Source organism: Populus trichocarpa, chromosome 8, assembly GCF_000002775.5.
Source record: "Populus trichocarpa isolate Nisqually-1 chromosome 8, P.trichocarpa_v4.1, whole genome shotgun sequence".
Classification (NCBI taxonomy): domain Eukaryota; kingdom Viridiplantae; phylum Streptophyta; class Magnoliopsida; order Malpighiales; family Salicaceae; genus Populus; species Populus trichocarpa.
The window spans coordinates 17343905-17363377 of record NC_037292.2 but is presented as its reverse complement, the minus strand read 5'-3'; the positions used below and the strand labels follow the sequence as shown (position 1 = coordinate 17363377).

General features: G+C 35.0%; 1 protein-coding gene across 10 annotated transcripts; it reads left to right on the top strand.

The window, feature by feature from the left end:
* Positions 1 to 8555: 8555 nt before the first annotated feature.
* On the top strand, positions 8556 to 18654 carry LOC18101875 (protein ENHANCED DISEASE RESISTANCE 2). 10 transcript variants are annotated; one of them, XM_052455321.1, is made up of 25 exons: positions 8557 to 8858; positions 8947 to 9003; positions 9257 to 9432; positions 9622 to 9696; positions 10463 to 10516; positions 10720 to 10785; positions 10965 to 11116; positions 11463 to 11530; positions 11609 to 11725; positions 11875 to 11915; positions 12017 to 12117; positions 12419 to 12514; positions 12940 to 13004; positions 13081 to 13152; positions 13242 to 13397; positions 14476 to 14648; positions 14724 to 14763; positions 14862 to 15016; positions 15131 to 15232; positions 15547 to 15591; positions 15675 to 15815; positions 15901 to 15996; positions 16079 to 16180; positions 16890 to 17032; positions 18112 to 18654. In XM_052455321.1, the coding sequence occupies exons 1-24, from the start codon at positions 8795 to 8797 to the stop codon at positions 16995 to 16997; spliced, it is 2322 nt and encodes a 773-aa protein (XP_052311281.1). In that variant the 5' UTR covers positions 8557 to 8794; the 3' UTR covers positions 16998 to 17032; positions 18112 to 18654. The 10 variants fall into 10 exon arrangements, with proteins under 10 accessions (XP_024463411.1, XP_052311281.1, XP_052311282.1 ...); XM_052455322.1 differs by lacking the exon at positions 18112 to 18654 and having other exon boundaries at positions 8559 to 8858; positions 8950 to 9003; positions 16890 to 17606; XM_024607638.2 differs by lacking the exon at positions 18112 to 18654 and having other exon boundaries at positions 8563 to 8858; positions 16890 to 17606.
* Positions 18655 to 19473: the final 819 nt, after the last annotated feature.

Sequence of the window (19473 nt, the reverse complement as noted above, 5' to 3'; positions counted from 1 at the left end):
CAAAAGTTGGAGGACCGGTCCAGTATAGATGGATATAACCATTCGAACAGTTAGATATTACAGTTGTAATGTAATTCATATATAAAAGTATTTTCTTTATTTTTCTTAATTGAAAATATTTGATTAATTCAATGCAGGTTAAGAATAAGACGCATGATGATAGCGGTGCAATGCCTTCCAGTGGGAACTTGTCAATATTCTCCAATCCTGGACGAGAATTTCGTAATAAAATACACTATGCATAGTTTGCGAATTCCTGTATGTCATTTTCTCAAGAACTTGTTGTATATAATGTACATACACTATGCAAACTCATTATCTCTTGCAAAATTACTGTATATCATTACAAAATTCTCATTTACTGTTCATTGTTGTACATTACATACAAGGTTTATCATTTCACCGTTTCCTCCTTTTATTTCCTATTTAATTAGATTTTCCATTCAAGAAAATCATACAAAATCCCTCACATTTTCTTATCAACTTTCTACACATTTGCATGGAGTCTACACACATTTTAAACCTTTTCAAAACATGACTTCCAGAATTCTCCATACTATAGATAGTCAGCTTCCATATATTTCCTAGCTAATTTCTACAAATTCAAGAGAATCAAGGGTATAAACAACTTTCCTATCGTTTGGAACCATTCTGAAAAGGATTATGCGCTTTCTCCTCCCCTTTTTCTTCACTCTCTTATGGGCTCTTTCAATTTGTTACCGGAAATTATGTTCACAATTTTACCAATATAAAATCATATGTGTCATCATGATGTTGGTCACATAACCGTTCAACATTCAAAACGGATCCAACCTTTGTTGATTCATCTATCTCCTTAAAGTTCTCCTTATAATTCATCTAAATCGTAAGGTTTCATCCCTAGCTCTTTATAAGTTAAGGGATCAAGAACCACATAGTCGTTGACATCTTTATCCTGATTTACCTAAACCATATAGGCAACTTAATCTCCTACAAATCTAAAAAGCTTTATTATTATTTTATTACCATCATATAACACTTATCAATACAACAATTTTTATTTGTGTTACCTCCTGCATCATTTACCTTTCATAAACCCACTGAACCTTATCCAGTATAAACTCATAATATTATGTTTGCATGATTAGAAGTTCGCATTTAAAATATACATGCATAGATATGAGTTTGTATTCTATCCTACAAATAGTCATCACGAATTTAATCTAAAAGGATCTAATAATAGTTATACATTCAGTACATTGATTCATATAAAAACACCATGATTTAGAATGCAACTACATGATTCCTTGCAAAAGTAGGTTCCCGTGTATTGGGTTTCCTAGGCACCTTGTTGGTATGACGTCCCTACTGCAGTACAAAACATTTACAAGAATGCAATTACTTAATAATAATAATAATAATAATAATAAGAAAATGGTCTGGCAGTTTAATGAAGCATTAACATTATCTCATGTTTGAAGCTTGACATTTGTAGTTCCTTCATGTTCTTGGTATACACAACTTGCAGTGCATATATATGCACCAATTCTTACAATCAACCATAATCTTAAATCCGGCCATTATTTTAAGACATCATTTGTCGAGGTTAACTGTTCACTAACCCCGGCCATCCCCTTCGAATGCCATCAGCCAAAGCTAATCAACCGTTTGTCCCGGTCGTCCATTCAGATGCCATTAGCCAAAACTAATCATTCATTTGTCCCGGCCATCCCTTCTGATGCAATTAGCCAAAACTAATCATTCATTTGTCCCGGTCATTCCTTTGGATGCCATTAGCCGAAGCTAATCAATTGTTTGTCCCGGTCATCCCTTCGGATGCATAGCCAAAGCTAATCATTCATTTGTCCTGGCCATCCCTTCGGATGCCATTAGCCAAAACTAATCATTCATTTCTCCCGGTCATCCATTCGGATGCTATTAGCCGAAGCTAATCAATTGTTTGTCCCGGTCATCCCTTCGGATGCATAGCCAAAGCTAATAATTTGTTTGTCCCGGCCATCCCTTCAGATGCCATTAACCAAAACTAATCATTCATTTGTCCCGGTCATCCCTTTGGATGTCATTAGCCGAAGCTAATCAATTGTTTGTCCCAGTCATCCCTTCGGATGCATAGCCAAAGCTAATAATTTGTTAACATTTAAGCATTTAACAGTCTGATATCTGAATTAACATAATACAGTAACATTCATGATAAAGTATTTTCATTATTCAACATTATTTAAAAGGAAGGTGAAAGTCACCTACCTGCAGTAGAAGCTCTACTCGTGCTCCCATGTTGCTGTTGTTGCACCACACCAGTGGTCCCTCTTGCAGTCACAGACTCATCTCATAAATTTTCCTCATTCAAGGATATGTTTTATAATAATCATATCAATAGCTAAAAAATCTCTCTTTCAATCATTTCTTTCTTTATATCTTACGTTTTTCTCATTACACCCATTAATGTTGTCATCCTTTATCCAACCATAGTTATCATTCCTTCAGACCGATATTACAGAGATTCCATATTCATCCATTACTCGTATGTTACTTTCTAAGCATTTTCATTTCCTCATAATAACATACATATATATATCATGTATATTTTCAGAGTTAGTATCTCAATGTGAAAATGTTCGTATGACTCAATTCTTTTATATAGTATTCACGTGAAAGTCTACTGTTACTGTCTAACTTTGAACAGTTACTGTCCAATTTTCAATTGTTACTATCCAACTGTTACTGTCTAGACATTGAACTGTTACTGTCTACACATTGAACTTTTATTGTCCAACTTTGAACTGTTACTGTCTAGACATGTGAACTGTTACTGTTTACACATTGAACTTTTATTGTCCAACTTTGAACTGTTATTGTCTAGACATTTGAACTGTTACTGTCTACATATTGAACTGTTACTGTCCAACCGTTACTGTCTAACTTTGAACTGTTACTGTCTACACATTGAACTGTTACTGTCCAACCGTTACTGTCTAACTTTGAACTGTTACTGTCTAGACATTTGAACTGTTACTGTCCAACTGTTACTGTCTACACATTGAACTATTACTATCCAACTATTACTGTCTAACTTTGAATTGTTAATGTCTACACATTGAACTGTTATTGTCTAGACATTTGAACTGTTAATGTCCACACATTGAACTGTTATTGTCCAACCGTTACTGTATAACTTTGAACTGTTATTGTCTAGACATTTGAACTGTTACTGTCCACACATTGAACTGTTATTGTCCAACCGTTACTGTATAACTTTGAACTGTTACTGTCTAGACATTTGAACTATTACTGTCTACACATTGAACTGTTACTGTCCAACTGTTACTGTCTAACTTTGAACTGTTACTGTCTATACATTTGAACTGTTACTGTCTACACATTGAACTGTTATTGTCCAATTGTTACTGTGTAACCTTGAACTGTTACTGTCTACACATTGAACTATTACTGTCCAACTGTTACTATCTAACTTTGAATTGTTACTGTCTAGACATTTAAACTGTTACTGTCCAACTGTTACTATCTGAACACTCATCAGATTTTTAACTATATCTAGAGTTATAGAACTCTGTTTCAAGCTAGATTAGTTCGTTGGAAAGCTAATACACGAGGCTAAAAGTTCTCTAAAGGAAGAAGAACCTAGTTCTACCTCTGAGATAGTAAAAAATTGCTCATCAACAAACACTACCCTATAGGGTCTGTCAGGATCCAATCTCGGTTGATGACCCATAACTGGGGTTCTACAGCTCCATATTGAGCAAGACCAATTTTCTTAGTTAGCTAACATCCAAAACTACAATTACTATGAAGAAACTGGATCCTAATTCTCTTATCCTCCTACTCGAATTCTCTCTAAAAGTCAGGAGACGAATCTGTCCAGATTCATCAATCTTTTCATTTACACACAACATCCACAATTTAACTTTTCTCTTTTATCTCAACCCCTGGCCATATCACATATCGTTTAAGAGTGTCAAAAAGATATCTTTATAAGAGCCAATTTATCTTATTTATTTCAATCTTCCCTCTTAACGTCAAAATAAAACATTCTTATCGATTTTACAAACTTTCCGAACAATATTCTTCTAAACACAATCTTTGACAACAATTTCAATCAATCAAAAATAACAAACGAATAATATTCCAAACAATCCATTCTTTCAAGTTATAATGCATTATTATGAGTATAACATATCCAAATATTAACTTCATCAAATGGTGAAATTTCTAGAAATATGGGTTTAACCGAACTGACCTCAAACTTGCAGACCTACTGTACGAGATACACAACTTCTATACCGAATGTTTTTTTCAGATCTCCACCGTTCAAATTTAGACAGAATCAAGAAGAACAACATATCCAAATTATAGCCTAATCCAACGGTGGTAGAAGGAGAAAGCATACAGCAAAGAAGACTGTTCATAAGTGTATTTTCCTAGATATTTTCCTCCTTCGATATCTCTCAAATGGAGACTGATATAGAAAATCCCTCCGGTGAAAATGTACACGACATGGATGAGAACAACATATTCAAATATCATTCTGATCCAACGGTGGAAGGTGGAGTTATAGCTGTCGGATGTTCTGCTATCAATATATCTTCTCTCCAGCCTCTCTATAAACTCTCTCTTACTCTTGCCAGCCGCCCCAAGAGAGAAACTAGAATGATATTTATAGTTTTAACATCTTGTTAATTGCACATTTATCCCTACCCCTTTTTATCATTTGTACATAAACTCCCAACCTTCTGTTATTTGAATATTGACCTCTCTTGATCTTACGTATTCATTTTGTCCTCACAAATGGTTTTCTTTTCAATAATTTATTACTATATTCACTTTTTATTTCATTAATTTCACTATTTTTTATCTTGATTTAGGTTTCTTTAATTTAATTTAACCCATTTTACTATTAGTTAAATTTTTTATCATTTAAATACCCAGAAAAATTATAACCAGGGGTTTACAGTATTATTCATAAACCTCATATAGAGCTCCTGGATGGTCTTAACACCATCCCCACATATAGCTGGGGACTGTTGTCTTGGTATGCTTGTACAAACATCTATGTCTTGTATGCATAAAGGAAGCAAACAAATTAGGGGATGTTTGCTACTTTTTCATGTATGAATCGAAAAATTGGATTATAACAATTTACATTTAAAATATTTATGTTAACAATAAATAATCAACTTGTTTTTATTTAATAATAGTTATGGTCCTTGGTGCTTCATGTTGGCCAATCCCAAATACTTAAATTGTCGCTTATAGTTATCCAAACTATGAGGGTTACAATACAGCTTTCACTAGGATGCATGTATTGCAAAGTTATTTAGCAATATTGATGCAAATTTATATTGTCTAATTGTAACTTTTAAGGATATAATTAAACTAACATATTTGTAATACTAGGTGGTGTGCTAGTAGAATATTTTAAAATAATCTAACACATGTATTGACATTTTATTAAAGGGAGCTAGATAGGCAGCATGCTATCCAGGTATTTTAGCCATTTTTTAAATAAAAAACATGACTCCACCAAATTGTATCTGTTTGGTATTTAAAAAACTTCTATTATAAAGGTCATGTGGACGCTTTACAAGGAAGAAAGATTGCCGATTGTTCCGGCTATTTGCATCAGCGAGATGGACATATGAACATCAGTGGTCTCGCTGATATTTTTTGAGATGATTGAACTACATTGCCTAGATCAAGTAATGCACTAGTTCATCTACAAATAGCACATTCTAGTTGACATTGATACGACTGATGCTTTGAACGCCATAACTCATTGAGGTAAAAATGATGATTACGATTGGTTAAGCCACCATGGAGCTTATGTACCACAACGGGATGTACGAAGAAATGGTATATTTACAGAGATGCAACTTGTGATTACAGATAAGAAGTATTTGATTTGGTATATGAGTATCACACGTCGAGTCATTACTCTGAATCCTGAGTAGGTTCTTATACTTGGTACATGCAGTACGAGCAATATGCTCAATAAATTCAAAATATTGTAAATATGTTAAAAATTGGGTTTTATGTATTGATATTTTATTTAACATTAATGTTTTATTAATATTAGGTTAACTTCATGTTATGAGAGGATCGAGAGATCGCATCAGTGCTTTGTAATATTGATGAAGAAAATGAAAGTTACACTTATGTGTCCTGGTGGTTCAATGTTTGCCGCATTGGACTTGAAATCTTTGGAGAGATGTTAAACTCTTGATGATGTCATGGTAGAGGACAAGGCCACTCAAGCAGGTGCAAGAGCTGGATCCATTCGTGCTACTAATGAGCCCGAATCATATAGTAGACCACGTAGATGTAGATAGATTAATTATGTTTATATATAATGAGATTTTAATTACTTAAATACTGTATTATTGAAGTATTTTATATTCATTTTTTATGATATATACATGTTTTCTTATTTTTGCATTCCTAGGGTTACTTGTGATTATAAAATGTGAGAGTTTGTTAAGTTTGGTGAGAATTTATTGAGTCTACAGTTTTTTTAAGTAGGATAAAATTTTGTTATAGTTTTTATATAGAAAAAACTCTACTCAAATTTTGTTAAAAGTATAAATTTTTTGACGCTCTAAAATCATTAACTAAATTAAATGTTAGATTAACAAAGTAAATAATAAATCTCATAAAGTTTTTTTTTGTTAGATTTAGATTTTGAGGAAATTTGTTGCTAGAAGAGGTAGTAGCCTGAGAATCAATCCTCTGGCTAAATGGTCGGCTGCTTGATCCAGTTGTTTGAACCGGTCGATCAATTAGAACAAAAACTATGGTTTTTATGAACGTTTTCTCCTAAATATATCTTATGCAACAAAACATATATCTTAAAAGTGTGTATTTTGTCACAATATTTTGCTGTTGTGTTAATTCGACCATTTATTTGCATTTTGTATGCTAATTGCACAATTTAACCGTTTGATTTATGGGTCCAGCAACAAACCTTTCTTCTAGTCTTCGGTCAGTTTTTGGTGAGGGCATGGCAGAAGAAAAATGCAAATGGATTGTTAAATAATGAAAGACCTGAAGGGCATGGCCACAGCGGCGATGTCTGCGAAGTTGCTTGATAAAACTTTGAAGATGGGATTGTTTAATGGAATTGCCTTCCTCAAACCATTGCTCTATAACTGGAATGATGGAGACCCTTTGGATTTCCAGCCTCTCTTCAAAACCATGATTCCTTTATCAATTGCCAGTCAAAGTCCAGTCACAAAATTGTCTCCAGATGACGCGAAAATACAAATATCCCCCAAGTTATCTCCATTAAAACCAGTTCAAAGCTCTTTTCACAAGAAAAACCCCAACACTACTAACAAGCGTGCAAAGCCCAAGACTCGTCCTTTTGGCTCCATATTAATAACCCCAGACCACGTTTCTCCTAAGAAAGGCAAGATAAGCCGGGGATAATGAGGAAAGAAGAGAGATTTTGGCCATGTGAGGAGCCAGCAGACGCTGGCTTTTTGTGGGTTTGGGTATTGGATGCAGGGTTTTAGGTGTTTTCCTTGGTTTGCTCTCACAGCTTCCATATGGCGAAAGGAGAGCAGTGGTGTGGGAGTTGGCTGTGAAATGTGAATGGTTTCACTTAGGGTTCTATGATCATTATTTTTTTTTATTTAACAATAAAGTTATAATATTTAGTAAGTAATTTTTCGCGCACGTAAACTATTATAAACAATAAGATGTAATAAAATGTAGCATTAAATTCTCAAGAGGGTCTTTCTTGTAGTTAAAGTAAGTCCTTCCCGCATATCAACTCGGGAAATTGGAGCTTGACTTGGGTGAGGTGGTCGGAAATTAATCCTCTAGAAAATCAAGTCATGATCTAAATTAAATTCAAATAAAACATAATAATGTAGATTTCAATACATATTTTTTAATTAAAAATATATGATTTTAACTAAAAAGACATAAAATGATTTTGGTTTAAGATAAATCTAGTTAATTTACCATAATTTGCTAATGTACGAGTTAATTTAATAATGAAGTGTTTAAGAGTATGATAATAATTTATTTTTAAAATATTATTAACTGAAAAATAAATTAAAATAATATTTTTTAAAAAATATTTTTAACATTAACACATCAAAACAATTTAAAAGTTAAAAATTTAATTTTTTTAAAAAAAATGTATTTGGAATATAATTTCAAATAACTTCTAGCCATGTTTGTTTTTATGTTTTAAAAGTGTTTTTGAAAAAAATTAAAAATTTTTTATTTTTTTATTTGCTTCAAATTAATATTTTTTAGTATTTTTAAATTATTTTGATATATTAATATCAAAAATTATTTTTTAAAAAAAAAAATATTATTTAATATATTTTTAAATAAAAAATATTTTAAAAAATAAGATTATTTTATGTACAAACCAGGTTTGATGAACGACGAAGGAGATTAAAAAATAAAAGTCACAACTTTCTCTGACATGACATGTAATATTTTATCTTAGTAATTTTATTATATCAAGGAAGAAAGGTTTGCTGCAACAATACACGGTAGCACCAGCAAACAGTCATCAGCCAGCCACATAAGCTGTTGTCAACACTATTCATTAACAATATAATATTATATAATCTCGTATCATCTTGAGATGGATAAAACAAAGAGCGGAGAGACTCATCCACATCGCAGTGAGTCAACTCATCAATGGAATAAGCCTATTTAAGCAAGTAGTAAGGGAGAGAAGCAGCAAGGGAACCATTTATTTTGGTGGCTTGAAGTTGCAAGGGAGGTAGCTGGGCTGAGGCTGAGGTTGCTGCTGATCATGACTAACAGATTGAGAAGATCCCTTAAGATCAATTCTCTTTCGTCAAGCAGAGACTGGGATGGTAAGCTATACTATTCTGTAATTACATCATCAACTCCCCATGACATACAATTACTTAATTACTACTAGCTAATTTTTTCTTTGAACAGAAGAACCATCTGCCGCCAAAACCAACCGCCTGGAGTGGCTCAACATCGACATTAATGGTACTGTTTCCAGTTGTTTTCTTACTACTTGCTTAAAAATACTACTAGTGTTTCATGGTCAGGTTCTCAAACCAAGTACTGGGATGCTGCGCTATATATACTACTTTTATGGCTACTTCAGGATGCTTGGAACAACCCCATATCATTGATATATACACAAGCTGAATACATTGACGATGAAGAAAATGCGAGCAAAAGAAAAAAGAAAAAACCAAGTAATAATAAGATCATCCTTTCTTTCTGTTGTTTTTAGAGAATTCTACTATTTTAGAGGAGACTGGGAGGGCAAGAGGGCAAAAATTGATATACGAAGGGTGGATGGTAAGGTACGGAAGGCGAAAGATCGGGAGTACATATATTCACATGAGGTACTTCACCCTGGAGCCCAGTTTCCTTTCTTATTACAAGAGGAGACCGAAAGATAATGGGGTAACTATTTTTATTTTATTTTTTTGTTAAATTTGCACTAGTTCTTTAATAATTCCCAAAGTTTATTTCGAATGAGTTTCTGGAATTAAAAAAAAAAAATGTATCTTTTTTATATGGATTTTTGTATTTATGGAAACGAGAATGCAGGTATGTTGTTGAGTGTTGAAGTCTTTGTCTATTTTAAATTAGGTTCCAATCAAGACCCTTTTGATTGATGGCAATTGTAGGGTAGCGGATAGAGGTTTGAAGACTCATCAAGGACATGTGAGTTTTTCCATTCAGATATATAACTATGCATAGTTTTCTAATATATAGGATCATTAGCAGCTTCAATAATTACATCATACTTTTTTATCAGTTTCATTTTTAAAGAATTGGAAAGTTGATGAATTTCTTTTTTGAGTAGTGGAAGTTGAGGAAATTTAATGGGGTTGGAAATTATATATGTTTAAGTGACTTCATGGTGATGATGGATGTCAGTAGTAGTGAAGATAGTTAAATTGATGTGCATTACACGAATGCACATCAATCCAATTTCGTTCCAAAACATAAATAGAAGTGGTGGCATTGCCATGTTTGAAGGAGGATATATCTTCTTATCAGAAATTTGCCAACTGTTTTGGTATGCAAATGAATTGGATTAGCCTCCATTAGCAGATAGGCTTCACACTAACTTTGTATTTGTTCATGTGAATGTGGATTTGTTTTGTGTTGAACTGAATGTTAAACAAACATTCCAAATGCTTTTTTGGGATTTTTTTTTTAACCTAATGAAACTGCATCTTGGGAAGCTGGTAATTGTTTGGGTTTTTGTTTCAATTACTGTTGGAAAATTAGTTTGCTGTTGTCACTCTGGTGACTTTGCCTCTCCTTCCTCTCTTTCTCTTTGAGTGGTCCCTTTTTCATGGAGAACCAGCTTTAGGGAGCTGGTGGTATCTTAATTAGCTGTAATGTAATTTTGCTGATGGGAGAGTTTCAATGTAATTATTGAATCTACAAGTTAACCTGAATATTGTTTTCATTTCTGCAGATGATTTACACTCTATCTGTTTACAACAAGAAAGAAAAGAATAATGCAATAACAGTGAGTAGTCTTTGCTCTCAGTTTCTGAAATTCTTAATGAAGATAATATCTTTAGTATCTGCCTTGGAAATAAGCAAAAACAAGATCTTTGTCTGAATACAACATTCTTAACCTTTTGCACTTCCTTAGCTTGCTGAATTTGTTGTGGCATCTGAATTGTTTGTAGAAAATGTTGATCCGCATGTGCTGTTTTCTTATTTCAGTTGTCGGCATTTAACATCCAGGAAGCACTGATCTGGAAGGAAAAAATTGAATCTGTAATTGATCAGGTCTCTATACTTCAGAATGTGTAAACTTTGTTATCTGCCAGTCCTTATAATTCGATAGCTTTTTCTCCTTCTGAGTTTTGGTTTGATTCACTGGTAAATATAGGTGTTATGAAATCCTGGATGAAATATCCTTGGTTAACCATAAGATGTTCCGTTGACTCTTTATTGAACATTTTCAGTTTCTATACACTGACTGGAATGATGATGCATATAAGACTTATTGCATGATTTGGTTGCAGCATAACACTGTTAGTGACAAATATGCCTCATACAAGTATGGATCTGGCATGGATAATGGGGTGACTGCTAGTTCATCAGAAAATGGAAGCCAGTGAGTGCCTGTTCTATTTCTCTGCTAGTTTAGCTGTAAGAAAGTAGATGCCTTCATAGCATTATTTTCTGCCTGCTTTGGTAAAACTATGTTGATACTGGCAAACATATTCTGTATTTTAAGGGAATAAATTGTGCAGCAGTTCACTTTCATGTGTCTTTATTAAAAGAATTTCATTACATTTTAGGTCAGCCATTTTCTACCACTACAATATTCCAGCAATTGATGTTAGATTCATCAACAATTTGAACTGCTATTGTAGCTAGTTTTATCAGCTGCTCCAACTGCTATGAAAGTCTGGAGGCAATATGCGTGTGCACTTTCCTGATTTCTGAATTGTCTGCAGGTTTGGTGAACATGAGGATGAAGACAACACTCATACAAATTTGTTCTGGAGAAAAACAATTGGAAATGGTTTTCATGACTCCTTTCATGGAATTCAACTTATTGATTCAATCTGTTTCCAATTCTCATTTGGTTCCTAACTGGCAGTTTCTCCTGATTCAGTAGTGGACCGTACACCAGAATGTGACTCAGAATTGCCAAACCAGACTGCTAACAACCAAGCATTCCCTATAAATCGTTGGCGTCTTCTAAAATGCCAAAATGGTGACCTATTTCTCATAGCTTTCTTTCATCGTTTAAAAGTTCATATATAGAAGCACATTAAAGACTTGAACTGGGAATTTGATTGCTGGCTATGTTACGGTGGTATAGATGAATTTATACTCAAGTTTTTTTTGCTGTACATATGACAGGACTCCGCATTTTTGAAGAGCTTACTGAAACTGATTACCTTGTATGGAATCATTTGTTCATTTGCTTTCTGTGTTAGACTTTGGTTTGCTATGTATGAGGCTTTAATTGGTCTTGCCACCATTTATTGTTTCCTTGATGCAGCTGAGGAGCTGCAGTCAAGCAATGAAGGCTGTAGGTATTGTTAAGGCTACATGTGAAGAAATATTTGAACTTGTAATGAGCATGGATGCAACACGGTTTGAGTAGGTTTTTTTCCCTTTTCACCCCAGAACTTAATATGATGGTTTTAGAGACCCTGTTAAATGTGTGCTTCCCCCTGTAGATTGATGCACTGCTGTGTGCATAATATGGTGTTAAATTCTACCTATATGCAATTTACTTGAATCTTTAATTCTTAATGTTTTATTAACTTGACTTATTCACGAAGAACTCCTGCAAATACTTGAAGAGAATTGCTGTTTGGTATATATGATTTTACGCAATGTGCTATGTTCTTCGTGTACTTTGACAATTCATGAATGATATTTTTCTTGCCTTTTGCAGGTGGGATTCCACTTTCCAGCATGGTTCTTTAGTTGAAGAGGTAGATGGACACACAGCAATACTCTATCATCGTCTTCAGCTGGACTGGTTTCCAAAGTACTATCATCCCCTACACCCCCAAATAAATTGCTTCCTTGCCTATGTCAAAATAATGAATGCATTTCATATGGAGTGTTGTTGGTCGTGTTTTCTAGTATGAAATTTCCAAAATAAAGCCATAGAAAATCCATATTAAGCTATATATCCTAATATTTTCCCTTCTTCTTTTCCAAGCCATGTATGCGCAATAATTAATTGTGTTATGAAAATCTAAGTTGCTCTCCAAGTAGGGGCATAAATACGCCAGGGTTTAGCCATTTTTCCTTGAGAAAGAATAAGTAGGATGTGTTTTACATAACCTACATCGAACAGTATTTTTAAGATTACTAGTGTATATCCATATTTCAAGAGTGAAGTTCCTTTCGTTCCTTCAGAAATCACATATTATCTTCTTCTGTCACTTACATATAAATGGGTTGCAGGTTTGTGTGGCCCCGTGACCTTTGCTATGTAAGGTATTGGCGGCGAAATGATGATGGAAGCTATGGTAAATGTTTTTGATTGTCCAAATCAATTTTGATGTTCTAACTTGTCACAAGCTTAACCTTCTTGTTATTGTGCAGTTGTGTTATTTCGTTCTAGAGAGCATGCAAACTGTGTTCCACAATCAGGTTATGTGCGTGCTCATGTTGAGAGTAAGTCTCAAATTCCCGTCCCTTTGGTTTGTGTTTAGGAATCTATCAGCAGAGTTTCTGATAGTTTTTAGCTACGTTCTGACTTACAGGTGGAGGTTTCAATATTTCCCCTTTGAAACCTCGTAATGGGAGACCTAGAACACAGGTGCAGCATCTTATGCAGATTGATCTAAAGGGATGGGGTGTGGGTTACATTCCATCATTTCAGCAGCATTGTCTTCTTGAGATGTTAAATAATATCGCTGGTGAGTTCCTTCTGTGATTTACTCACTGAAATCTGCCACTCTTGTCAGAAATTGATAGGTTTATTTAGCCTTGTTGTGCTTAAAAGTTAAGCTGCTTTGATCCAACATTTTCTAGAATAGAAGTGTTGTGGAAAAAAGATCGAGCAATTTATCATAGAAAAGCAGCTAAAAGCTAAGTGTGGAAGAAGCACCTCTTTTCCTGCTTCTCTTATTAACCATAGCAAGGCAAAACAATAGTATTGTATGCTAAAATTTCTCAACATCATAAATTGTCATTCTTATATGCTTTTGCACTACTTCCTCTCATCTGGAAGTCTGGGTTTGGGGTTGGGTTGTAGGTGCTAATTTTCCTTTTGTTTGTTTCCTTTAATTATTTCCATTCTCATCAATATTCTCATCAATATCACATCTTGTCGAATTTACGTTTCTTTTTTTTATTATTATTTCATTATTGATCAAATAGAGTTGATGCCAAAGGCTAAGAAGTAATGAAACATGTAACTGTTAAAAGGGACATGAAATATAACGATTGATTTGGCAAAGCGTACTCCACAAAACTTCACTATAAAAAATTGGAGATTACATCCACTAATCAAACGCTACACAAATACCTTATTATTGAAAACCCAGTTACATCTAGAATCTTCACAACTACTAGGCCTCGCAAAGGCAACCATTTCACAAAACCCACCATGGCACACACCAAAGAATTCTACCATCTAAGATTTGTGGTTGCCGCCACACACCATCAATAATAGAGGCGCACAAAAATTAGCCACAACACATGATATTTATACTTGCAATGAAGTCTTATTTTCATTAGGAAACATACTTCAAGTCCAGCTCCAACAAGAAAAGTCTCTTTTCGTAAACAAAATATATCAACACATTTCATTCTTGTTTAGGACACAACTCCATGCAATTACCAATCTAACCTAAACCAACTCACCAATTTAAGCCACAACTCAGCAGTAACTTGATGTTTCTAATTCCTGTTTGGTCATTGAGTAAGCACTCCTTCAATCTCAATGCTCCATTTTTTCTGGTTTAGTAATGGTTATGTTGCCTTTTCTGACAGGACTACGTGCATGGTGTGCCCAAAGAGATGAAAGAGATGCCCATACAAGAATCCCAGCCATAGCCATTAACACCTCAGGTTATGTTTCACCCCAAAAAACTGCAAGTTCTGCACTGATGGATGAATACTCCGATGAGGATGAAGAATTTCAAATAACCGAGGAAGAAGAAGAGGTATGGCTGACATCTTGTCCTCATACGATTTCTACATCAACAATGTAAACACTACTCTTTTTTCTTAATTTTCAGAATAACCCAACTCAGCATAAGAACAATTCAAAGAGAACAGGTGGATGATAGCTGCAACATTTCTTTGTTTTGCTCATTTTAATAAGTTTAATCTTTTATGGAACTGTTTGAGAATTTAAATAACAATCGTTTAAACAGTCTTGGAGGAACAACCAGTGGATCAAATTGATTTATCCTGTTTTTCTGGTAACTTATGTCATGATGATCATGACAATGCCCATGACTGCTGGCAAATATCTGCTGGAGACAACTTCAGCGTTCGCAGCAAGCGTTTTTTTTATGACAAATCAAAGGTTCCCTGCCATTTTTCTCTTTTTTTTAGTAAGTACATCGGGAGTTAGAAAGTCATCATCTTATGACCTTGTTTATCTTGCACTTGTTGCACTCTATGCAATGTGCATATGAAGGTCCCTGCTGGAAAACATTTGATGGATCTTGTTGCTGTGGATTGGTTCAAGGACACGAAAAGAATGGACCATGTTTCTAGGCGTCGAGGTTCTGCAGCACAAGTAAAGACCTTCCAGGCTCCCCCCTCTTCTCTTTTGGTGCTGTTCGTTTCACAACTTCAAAACACACTTTTCTGAAATAATTTGTTCTGGTCTGCCAATGGACCTTTATTAAATATAAATAATCTCAATACTTTATCCAGTTGGTGTTGGTGGGCAGAGCTGCTTTTGACCATATTTGTATCTGATTAATCCTAAGAGTTGAAATAGCTTGGTCACCCTTGTCCATGTTGATTGAATAATTTTTAAGAAGTCCATGGTTGTCAATTGTATGATGGCGCTAACTTACCTATGCACTTCTTTAAATGCCTGTGTAGGTTGCTTCTGAGAAAGGGCTTTTCTCTGTGGTTTTTAATCTGCAAGTAAGTTTATTCTACCAGGTGGTGTGAATTTCAGTTGCTCCATTTCAACAATGAACAACTGTGTTTTATCTCATTTATCACAGGTACCTGGTTCAACACACTACAGCATGGTATTTTACTTTGTGACGAAGGAATTAGTACCTGGATCTCTCTTGCAACGATTTGTTGATGGTGATGATGAATTCCGAAACAGTAGGTTTAAGCTTCTTCCATCAGTTCTCCAGGTAGTGTTTTTGAATCCTGCAGGGTTCATGGATATGTGCAATGAGTTCAGCATGACTAAGTTGCTTTCTATATTGAACCATGCAGGGTTCATGGATTATGCGCCAAAGTGTAGGAAGCACTCCATGTTTATTGGGAAAAGCAGTTGAGTGCAACTACATCCGTGGTCCCAAGTACCTGGAAGTAAGCACCACACAAATCTGTAACTGTAGAATTGCTTGAACAACACATCAGCATCGTCTAAACTGGTTTTATGCATCTGTAGGTCGATGTTGATATTGGTTCTTCCGCTGTTGCTTCTGGAGTTCTGTGGCTTGTAATGGGCACAAGTCCAACATTGGTGGTTGACATGGCTTTCCTAGTACAGGTGTGTCATGCAGGAGGCTCTATTTCATAGAACCATCTCGGTTATTTATATGACCAGGAAGGCTACCAACTGAAATTACGGACATTGCATTCATACTCATGAGCAAGCTACAAGGTTTAAGAGGACAAAGCCTTTATGATCACTTTCTAGGATTAGTATGCTATGTTGTAATAAAAAAAAATTCTCTTGGTTGTTCATTATTCTAAAACAAGTTTCATCAACACTTTGAAAATATGAAAACCAAGTTTCGCTAGGAAATTTGGTCTAGAAGTTTACTTTAAGAGAGATTTGATCGATTGATTGGGGGGAAAATAGTAAGGTAAAACTGAAACAGGAAACAACTTATCTCAGTTATGATGCATAGTCACTGCCCTTAAAGAATATGTTTAACAAAAAAATGAAATGAAAAAAAGCACTTTGGATGTCTCTTTCAAGCTCCCTTGGTAATGTTGCCACTGCATGTGCATCCTTTCGTGTTCTACAATCCTTGTAATGCTTCATCGCTCATTTCAAGCGGGGCTAGTGTGAGAGCCAGGGAATATTGCTCTGGCTGCATTTTGGTAATTGCTGGTATGGTAACGATGCAAGCTGCTCTTATGCTTTGAGATTTATGTATATATAGCGATGCATGGAGAGGCAATACTAAATCATTTACCGTGGATCTGTTCAAATTTTACCATTCTCCTTTTAATTTTCCCCTTTTTTACAGGCAAATACTACAGAAGAATTGCCAGAGCAGTTGATTGGTGCTGTCCGTGTTTCTCACGTTGAGCTTTCATCAGCTATGGTTCCCAGATTGCATCCAGATTCTTCATGAATAGCAGAGATCATTCGCTATTGATTTTGACAATAAATCATTTCTTCAGACTTAAATATGCAAGTGTTTTATCACAAAAAGGATATATATATATATGCATGCATGTGTTTCATTCCAATTTCATGAATTGTTTTGTATTGATCAAGAGTAGGCCAAAGTACAAAACTACTGAATCAGATGATGGCAGGGGGAGAAGATTTATCATCCACCAGCGTAGAAGGATGAAATTCCAAGATAACATTATGACATCAAATCATTGTAACATGAGATTATGGTTCAATAAATTGAGTGGTATTCAAGAAAAAGGCTGGTGGAGGTCATGAAAAGGGAGAAGTGGTGGTTGCTTCCAAGTTTCTTGACATATGGTACCCACTGGATGCGAGAGAAGCTCTTCTGGCTGCATGTTTTGGTACAGGAAGCTGATTCTTGAAATGGATTGCTGATCAGCGGAAAAAGAAGTCCTTACTCTTTGAGAGTAAGAAAAAGAAAACAATTATGCACGCATTTGCTCATTTATGAATTTATGGAAATATTCATCTTTAGGCGAGCATTAGTAGTTTTTTTTAGCCAAATGGCCTATTCAATAATCTTATTTTTAATGGTGATTAACTTGACTAGTCATAACGCAACCCTTTGACAAAACAGAGATTAAGCATGAACTAGCCAGTTTGCAGGATCAGATTGTGCTTGATTGAGAATCAAGATTTTAGTATCTGCATTGGAGTAGCAAAGTGTCTGAAGTATCTACACCAGGAGAGGACGTTCTGCAATTTGAGAAATTAGTTCCAGAGAATTGGCAGCCAAGAATGTACATGGCTGTAGCCCGAATGATCAAGGGATCAGTTCCAGAGATCTCCTACAAAAAAAATAACGAGGCGCTGCTGTGAAATATAGTTTCTCAATTTACTAGATCCTCAGGATGATATTTCAATGCTTCATGCTGGATTCCTGAATAAAGATGCTAATGGGGTTTAAAATACAGTGATAACTATCTGATTGATCTACCGTTTCAAACTTTTTGAAGGGCAGAGTAAGTCTGGAACAGCATTTGCTTCAGCTTCAATAGTTCTAAACACGATCTACCTCGTCTTCAGCAGCAGGAACAGGTTCAATATGATGTGAGGCGTGAAACTTGCTAGAAATGCTATACACTAGAGTTCTGAAACCAAATTACTAACGAAAGCACATTTAAGGACTCAACAAGGAGATAACAATTCAACAAGAGTACACAAATCTGGACATGCCAAGTGTGGCTATTTTCATGTAAATCCAGGGATTTACATTAACAGCCAACTCGTTTCTTACCCTTGTCAAAGTACGAATTATATGTATTCTTCACGTTGTCCCTGTGCCAAGAGCATAAGCATTGCCAAGAGCATAGGGAAACGATAAATAATCAAGAAATATTGTTGAAACCAACCAAAATGTTCTGCCACATGCATGCTTAAAGGAATCAGGACCACCTTGAGCAGATATGGTGAGCTTATCAAATCACACCTTGTGATGCTGGGCCCTGTATGACACCATATGGATTGTAGGTTTTTGATGGTATTCAACTATTGTTGAAACAAAGACAAAAGGAGCAATTTTTGCCTTGCTGCATCAAATATGTGAATATCGTTTCCTGCAATTACAAGAGGAAAGAAAGCTCTCACACACTATGAATATCGTTTCCTGAGTTTTACCTGGAAACATGCATAATCAAAGGTTAGTAGGTTATATATGTGAAGGTTTGGGAAAGGAAACAAATAAGAGAATTCCTGACTATCAGTAGCTTGGTTAGCAGATTGTCACAACTCAGGAAAATACTAGTAGAGTTTTCCAGCAAAAGGGATTTACAATTTTCAACAACTAGGTATCTTGACACCTATCCAATTTCGGAATTTTGATTAACAAAAGTATAACAATACAAAGACTTGTCATCATTAAAGTTCCAAGTTCCAAAGTTGGCATTTTTCATTGAAGTCAAAATGAAAAATGCAGTTCCTTAGAACAAACATGACTTAGCTGTAGGGTCTTTCATTCTCAGTACTCCAGATAGTTTTGGCTAAAAACTGAAGAAAGCACGTGCACAAGGAACTTGTCGATTGGTGATGCCAATTTCGTTTTCATTCTTCCTTCATTGCATTAAACACAAGGAAATTTATAAACTTCTCTGTTTCTGCTGCGTGGATAAGGCAATTCAAGGCCTGTTTTCTAACATGAAATCCAGTAATGCACAGAAACAAGAGTTCATTGGTGTTAAAGAAATGTACAGAAGGAGCAAAGGAAAAGGAGGGCATTGATGCAAAATAAACAGTTGATGTTCTTGAGGTCATTTTGATTTCTTTTTGTTGTATAAAATATTTGATGGCTACAAGCGGGACAACAAATATACATTCTCTCCCCCACTAAAAGAAGGCAAACTAGCATGTGGGTCGATGCTTTGGTTTGATGCTCTAAGCTTTATTTGCCTAGTTGATGAGAACTTCGTCTC

Excerpts from the sequence above, each read along its gene's own strand:
- LOC18101875 (XM_052455321.1), top strand. The coding sequence starts at position 8,795 with ATGACTAACAGATTGAGAAGATCCCTTAAGATCAATTCTCTTTCGTCA. Across the intron at positions 10,786-10,964 it reads TTGAATCTGTAATTGATCAG|TTTCTATACACTGACTGGAA; the intron begins GTCTCTATACTT and ends GAACATTTTCAG. Across the intron at positions 15,017-15,130 it reads TTTTTTATGACAAATCAAAG|GTCCCTGCTGGAAAACATTT; the intron begins GTTCCCTGCCAT and ends GTGCATATGAAG.